Below are 7,147 nucleotides of genomic sequence, written 5' to 3'. Positions count from 1 at the left end.
GGGAGGAGCGGTGGCGGTGCCTGTGAGCGGGCGGCCTGTGGTGCACTGCTGCCTTCGCCGAGCAGCTTCAGGCATAATCGCGTGCCTCGCAGCAGAATTCGCTTGGGACAAGTGATTTTTAACCAGTTTTACTACCTCTCAGTGTTACAGAATGATAGACCTATTTAGGTTGGAAGAGACCCTTAGGATCGTCAGGTCCAACCATTAAGCTAATGCTACCAAATCCACCACTAAAACGTGTTCCTAAGCGCCACTGGTTTGCTTGAACACATCCATTTACTTTCTTCAGATGAGTTGTGCTCCCCTCCTCGCCATACAGCTTATCATGTTCTGAGGTTTGCAGGGGTTGCTAGGCAGCCCCTGGTTTTGAACGCAGGTAAGTGCTTTCTACAGCACATAGCCTCTGCCCTGCAGCCGTTATTCCTTCTGGGATTCAACGTTGGCAGTTATTTTTATGTGTTAGCTCTGTTATGACTCCTGTCATGTTTGCAAATAGCTGAAGTACTGGGCACCTGTGGCTCAGAAGCGTAGCAAGCCTTGGCTCACAGCCAGGAATTGGCATACAGAGCCCATTAAGAGGCAGGCTGAGCATCAATCACACGTTTTCACAGAATGTGACAGACCCACGCTAAGGCATGCTTTGTAGCATGCAGGGGAGACCTTGAAGAGTCTGATGAGCTTTCCCTCCCTGGGGCGCATACAAGACATTGTGTAACAGACGAAATTGCAGGCTTCTTGCTTGTCTCTAGTCCTGTGTCTAGCAGTTTTTTATTGCCTTCCTAACTGCAGTTTATTTGTTTCCTCAGTATGTGCGTGCTGCAGTTGTGGAGGTCCTCTGGGGTTTTTCCTTTTCTGTTTTTCTTTCTAAAAGAAGTTCCTGTCTTTAAAAAAAAATAAATCTGACATTATTTTAGACTAGAGAAGAAGACAAAAATCAAGATGGCAAAATGGATCAGTTGTATTTTAAATTGGAACTTCCGCTACAACCTACAGAGCATGTAGTTGGTGTTCAGCTGATTCTACTCTTCTCCTACCAGCTTTATGTAAGCATTTTTGGTTTTGTTTGTTGTGACATACAGACCCAGTGTAATATTCCAGTAGTGGTTATGCAAAGGTTGAAAGAACCTCTCCATGTTTCAAATTCCTATCTAAAAGATTTATTTTACTAACAAATATTTCATTTTCTCTTCCTCTGCAGGATCATTCCTAGTCTAGCTCTGTTGTATATTTTGATATGTTTTGTTAGATATTTTTTTTTTTAAGCTGTATATTCCCTTGGGCTGTAGGGCATCATAGAGGGCAGAGATGCACAACAGTACAATATTGGTGTAGGTGGCTTCAGGAAATAACAGCCTTGCAGTAGGCAGAAGGATGAGCATTTTTACATAACCAGTTACTTTCCTGAGGTGGAGGTGCCAGCTGTTGCAGCAGCCTAAAAGTCCATACATTTTGCTTACTTAACAGGTCTTAAAAATGGTAATCATTTGCCAGGACCTTCTGTATCTTGTAACTGGGAGGGGGAGGAAGGTTTTCTAGGGAGACAGGAGAATAAAATTCTGATGCCATTGTATCTCAGGTGGCAGTGCAATTAATACCTAAAACAGTGAATAAAACGCTAGTGCACAGAGAACCCATGGATGCATCTGAAAGGAGCAGTAGGATAGAGCTCTGTTATTGCAGACACACAGGCAAGAAGTTGTTTTACTACAGAGATTGGGTTTAGTTTATCCAAGAGACTCTTGCTGATTGCAGATGGACAAGCTTAGCAAGCATAGCTGTGTGGTGGAAAAAATAATTCTTAAACCTGTGAGGCCTAGAGTAAAGGCTTGACAGTCCTAAACTTGTGCTGAAGCATTAGGTCAGTGATTAGTATCACAGAGAATTCTGATATTCACAGTAACTTTGTTATATAGTAGATATGAAAATTTTCTTTCAGACTGAGTGTTTGATAAGGGCTAAGGAACTCCTTGTTTGGTCCTTACCTGCAGAGCAGGAGTCCTTAGCTGGTTTTGACTGCTGAGTATTTTAAAGTGTGTCTCTAATGAATGTGTGTAGTTGTCTTGATGCTTTTCACATGTTATGGCAAGTCAGATCTTCTTGTCATTAGCCACAGACTGCTGGACTTCACTGAATTTCCTGTGGAATTTTGTTTTATAAAGTTTGTTGACTAACAAGTGAGATTGTTCCATTAAAAATTGTAATTCATATTTCTTATTTGGTGTTCCCTTGTTTAGTCTAATGTGATGATCTGAAACTTGGAAGTCAGGAAAAAACCAAATTCATGCAGAAAATCTGTAGATACAAAGAGGTAGAAAAGTGTGTTGTGTGTCTCCCCCCGCCCCTAAATTATTCTTTCTCTGTTCACCATTTCAGAGAATGTCAACACTTGTGATGCAGAGCATGGCTTTTCTTCAGTTTTTTTCTCCTGTGCCAGGGTCTCAACTCTATATGAATGGAGACCTGAAACTGAACCAGAGGCAATTACTTAACCATTGTGGCCTGGATACCAGATACAATGTGAGGAAACTTTTTTCCTTACCCATCATTTTCCCTCCCATTCTGGCAAGATGTTCATCCCTTCCATTCTGGCAAGATGTTCAGTCTGATGTTTATGTGCACTCCTTCAAGGGCATGGTAACTTTGCATAAGAAACTTGGTAGAATTGCTTTCTTGAAGAGCGGACAAATAATGCAAGTATCTCCTTGTAACAGGTGTCTGTGGTCAATGGCACAAGTCCCTTTGCGAGTGACTATGACCTAACAAACATCATTGCAGCATACTGGGATAGAAATGGTAAGCCTGAATGTGTAGCTGTGTATTTCAGGATAGCAGTAGTTAGTATATTGGCAGCAGTTCTCTGAGGATTTAAGTCCTGTGTTAAGACTGAAAAGCCCCTTAACCTGGATGTTTCCCTTCCCCGTTTCAGTGACAACAGTCTTTTCAGATCCCAACCCTGTTTGGATGACTGGAAGAGCAGCAGATACACCATTTATCATTAACGCCACTATTCGTTACCCAGTGGAAGTTATCTTATATCCTTTAAAAACTGCATAAACTGTGATGTAACTGGGTTGCATTATTTGGGCCTTCACATACAGGCCAAATGAAAACTGTTTTCTTGTAGACTTGTTGCTAAACATTTCCTTTGTTAGCTAAGCAAATGCTATAGTTCTGGGGTTAACTGAATACCTGTTTGCCTGTTCCTCCAAATGATTCTGCTTGCATAACCACTTTTTGCCTTTCTGTACTGGGAACCTGTGTGGTTTTTCAGCGTTAATAACCTGGCCTTGAAGGCAGTTTCTTAGCCCTTCACAGTGAATATCCTTAGTAAGTCTTGCTTTGCTCCTGCAGCACCTGCTGTCCCAATCTGTCATGGATGCCACTATCAGAGCATGATGCTGTCTTCTGTGACTTAAAGCAAAATCATCAGAAATCTGTATGCAAGATAAACTCACCAAATAATAACCCCTGTGGATGTGGCAAATCTGTTACATGCACAGACAGACCTGAAATTTTTTTTCTACAAAATAATTCTTCATTCATTACATTCTTCACTCATTTTCTCAGACAAGAGCAAGCCTGTTTTTAAAAGAATCTATATGGAGCACACTTTTTATGAGGTTTGTTTACCTACCTGAGTATTACCAATAACTACTTTCTGATGAGTCAGGGAGGAAGTAGCCATTCCACACAATTGGTTTACATGTCTTCTAGGGCAGACATTCTCTGCAGCTTTTGTTACCTACTAAGGCTTTTAGGGGTTTCCATGGCTTTGAATTTGCCACATGCTTTGAGGCTTTGAATTTGTTACACAAACTGCTGTCTAGTTTTGTGCCTTTCCACCTCTGAGTTCCTTTGTTTACTTATTGCAGTGGTAGTATCAGAAACTGCTTCATTAACATTCCTTGACTTTCTTTAAATATCAGCCAGGATTTTGGGAAATTATTAAATTTGCCTGGATCCAGTATGTCAGCATTCTCCTTATTTTTCTTTGGGTGTTTGGTAGGATTAAAATGTTTGTGTTCCAGAATCAGGTCTTGACTACAACTCCAATATCACCAGTTCTGCCAGTGTCTCCAGTACTGTCCTACAAACAGCACCAGTCCTGAGGAGACGCCTGAGAACACTTTAAAGAAATGCAGTTCAAAAATAGATAGCTGCTTTCATTCTCGAAATGCTTTTTACTTCCGAAGATCAGAACTTTGTAAGTGTGTTCCAAGTATATTCTGTTAGTGTTTACATTTAAAATACATGTTCTTTCATCTGTTTCTTTGGGAACACTGCTTTGGGATGGAAAATTTTTATAAAGAACCTCAAACAGGGCCAAAGGAGGCCATGAAGATGCATGCAACCTGGGATAGTGGAAGGTGTCCTGCCTGGGGCAGGGTGTGGCACTGGATGGGCTTTAAGGTCCCTTCCACCCCAAACTGTTCTGTGATGATTTTTTTTTTTTTTTTTTGCAACTGGAATGCACTTCAGTAACCAGTAGAAAGCAGTGAGACTACTTCTACATGATCTTAATTTTGTTAAACCTTGAAGACTGAAAATAATATGCTAATAGTAACAATATAAGCTGTTTTTACTGTCTTGTAAATCACTGCTCAGAGTTCTGTCAAGAGCTGTATGTACATGCATTTATGTGCACTATGAAATGAGAAAATATAAGGAATGTGAAGAAATGTATGGATGAGTTAAGGTCAGAGCCACACCTGCTATACATGCTCACTGATTTAGTTACTAAACTAGATGATGGAAAATTCAAGGTTGATGTGAGAAACTGGGTTGTGGGTGATAGGGTCTGCAAGGTTTGCACAATCATCTACTATTGGCATTATTACTGCAGCACTAGACCATTAATTGTGAATTTGAACTAGTAAAACAAGCCTGGTATTTGTTTAAGCTAACAAAAAAAACCCCTACCAGAGAAGCTTCAGAGTTCCAAAACAAGTGAATAGTTACTTTCAGAACTTAAATGATCACTTAGATAGAATTCAATCGATTATGTGGTGAGCACTGAAAGACTATGTCCCTCATTCTTGATGGGGGTGGTGGTAGTAGGGAAGATTTAATTTTATTTTCTCTTTCTGGGCTGGCTTTTTATGCCAGACAAGCTTAGAAGGGAAAACAGCAATATTTCCATTATGTTTTCAGTTTTGTAGTTAAGCAAAGCAGTGTTACAGCAGGAGAGAGTCTAAAACAATTGCAGATGATAGTTAACAAAATTTTGAGTGTCTTTGGTTCTCTTGAACTCTTAAGATGTGGTGCAGCTATGAAATGTGAAAGAGCAATTTGTACAGCAGCACCCCACCTTTTGGCTATTGTCCTCTAGAATTCAGCATCCTGTCATTTTAGAGACCTGCCTATTCCTTTTTCTTTCTCCTCCTCAAAATGGCCAGCTTCTTTTCAAACTTCTGTTTAAGCTTATTTTAAACTTTATAGTCTTGGAGCTTGCATTTCTCCAAGGTTTTACATGCTGGATGGACTCCAGCTTATTCTTCAATGCAAGTAAAACATTAATGTGGGGAGCCACGTCTTGGTTATCCAAGACACTTTTGTGCTTGTGAAACATAAGTATTTAGATGCGAATTGTAAATAATTGCAAGGAGCATTTGCTGTATATACATTTATATATTTTGGTTTGAAATATTCCGTTTGCTTTTTGATCTTTAAAGTCTGTACCTAGCAGCCTAGGACTACTGATAATTGGCTTCATACCAGAATGCACAGAGTCAAAGCAACTGTCTACTGCTTTTTAGTGTTTCTTGGCACTACAGAGGATGAACGGAAGGGCTGATATCTCGGGCTGATGTACAGCTGGTCTGCTGTAGTCCCAGCTCTTCTCCCTTGCAGTGGCGATTGTACTTGTGTGACTGCATGAGTTAATTCAGGGAGTTTGTTATGGTGAAGATCATCTTTGCCAAATAACACTCACTTTTCCAGCAAGGCAGTTCTGTGAGTGAACTTGTTAAGTGTCTGCACAAGCATGAAGGTGGGCATAAGCAAGGGATGTAAATCTCTGGAGCAACCACAGAATCTCATTTTAAGGGTTTGAGCTGTTGTACTTTCACAGAATGGAATGTGTTAACAGTCCTCCAAACTGAACAGAAGTCTGTTTAAGGTAGCAACTGGAATGTGAAAGAGGATAATGCCAGAAAACAACAGTAATATTGGGAGACTCCATTATTTCTATCTCACTTTACTCTCCTATTGTATCCTTCCATATTAAGGCAAATGATGCAGCTCAGCAACAATTCAGTGAATGCATGTGAGAGAAATTGTGAATAGGTCAGGTTCAGGAAATACAGAGAAAAACATCATTATGTTCCATTTTCCTTTAGAAGGAGAAAGCTGGAAAAAAATCCTCTACAACTATTTAAGTTAAAAGGAGGAAATAGTTAATTGCTTTCAGGTGACATGCAACTATTTAGTATGAACTGAAGCAATCCCTCCCTTTCTTTTGAAAGAGGTGTGTTTCATGACTGGGACTAATAGTGAATGCAGTGTAAAAGGAGCAGTAGAGGTAGATGTGACTACAGCAGGGAAAAAAAACCTGTTTGTAATACCTCTGCTGGGGTAACTTCCTGGATCACTTTTATACTGCCCACAGTTCTTGGTTCATAGTTCTACCTCCTTTTCAAGCTTGGAGAGGTATTCTGCTTCTGTAAGTAACCAAGCAATAGAAAAAAGGTAGGTAAGATTTTATGGCTGCGGCAATAAAAAGTATAAGGAAGAAACATACCTGAGAATCCACTGCCACTAGTATTAGAGGAGCTTTAGGAAGGAGTCGCCTGTCTTGGAAGGTTCTCTCTAAGGACTCTTCCTTTTAGCTTGCTAAGTAACAGAAAATAAGAAGACAAAACCACAGCACTGCTACACAGATCTGTATACTTATACGTCAGCAGCCCGAGTGCCGTTCATTGAGGAAGGACACAGGCGTGTGTTAGGATTAATCGTATTTCTGTAAGTGGTTCTCTAAGAGGTAAGTAGCTGGTTAAAAGTTCTGTGCGTAAACAGAAGCGGGAACGTGGGCGAGCCGTGCTCCGGGAGGGTTTTAGGGGGTGATGTCTGGATGAGACCCCCTCCTCCCGGCTGCTCCCTGAGCCAAGCCGAGCCCGCAGCCGCTTCAGGGCCTTGGTCTCTCCAAGTC

General features: G+C 40.8%; 3 protein-coding genes across 6 annotated transcripts in view; 2 read left to right on the top strand and 1 right to left on the bottom strand.

Annotated features, from left to right (window-relative positions):
* The window catches only part of GABARAPL2 (GABA type A receptor associated protein like 2), a 6,479-nt gene extending 6,404 nt beyond the window's left edge, over nucleotides 1-75 (bottom strand). The window contains exon 1 of the mRNA XM_026857111.1: nucleotides 21-75. Within this exon, the coding sequence (XP_026712912.1) occupies nucleotides 21-75 (55 nt within the window). The remainder of the gene's footprint in view (nucleotides 1-20) is intronic.
* Nucleotides 76-885: 810 nt separating this feature from the next.
* TMEM231 (transmembrane protein 231) lies at nucleotides 886-5,644 on the top strand. Its single transcript, XM_026857053.1, has 5 exons — nucleotides 886-1,043; nucleotides 2,374-2,517; nucleotides 2,712-2,793; nucleotides 2,927-3,032; nucleotides 3,920-5,644. Exons 1-5 carry the CDS (start codon nucleotides 948-950, stop codon nucleotides 4,107-4,109), a joined length of 618 nt encoding a protein of 205 aa, XP_026712854.1. The 5' UTR covers nucleotides 886-947; the 3' UTR covers nucleotides 4,110-5,644.
* The window catches only part of LOC113484618 (carbohydrate sulfotransferase 5-like), a 14,998-nt gene continuing 10,897 nt past the window's right edge, over nucleotides 3,047-7,147 (top strand). The window contains exon 1 of one of the 4 annotated variants that reach the window (XM_026857049.1): nucleotides 3,047-3,445. The gene's annotated coding sequence lies outside the window, so the exon portion shown is untranslated. The other 3 variants (XM_026857050.1, XM_026857051.1, XM_026857052.1) reach the window with 3 other exon arrangements.

This window comes from Athene cunicularia, assembly GCF_003259725.1.
Source record: "Athene cunicularia isolate RWA chromosome 11 unlocalized genomic scaffold, athCun1 chr11_part2, whole genome shotgun sequence".
In the NCBI taxonomy this organism is placed as follows: domain Eukaryota; kingdom Metazoa; phylum Chordata; class Aves; order Strigiformes; family Strigidae; genus Athene; species Athene cunicularia.
This window is presented reverse-complemented; position numbering and strand designations above follow the sequence as displayed.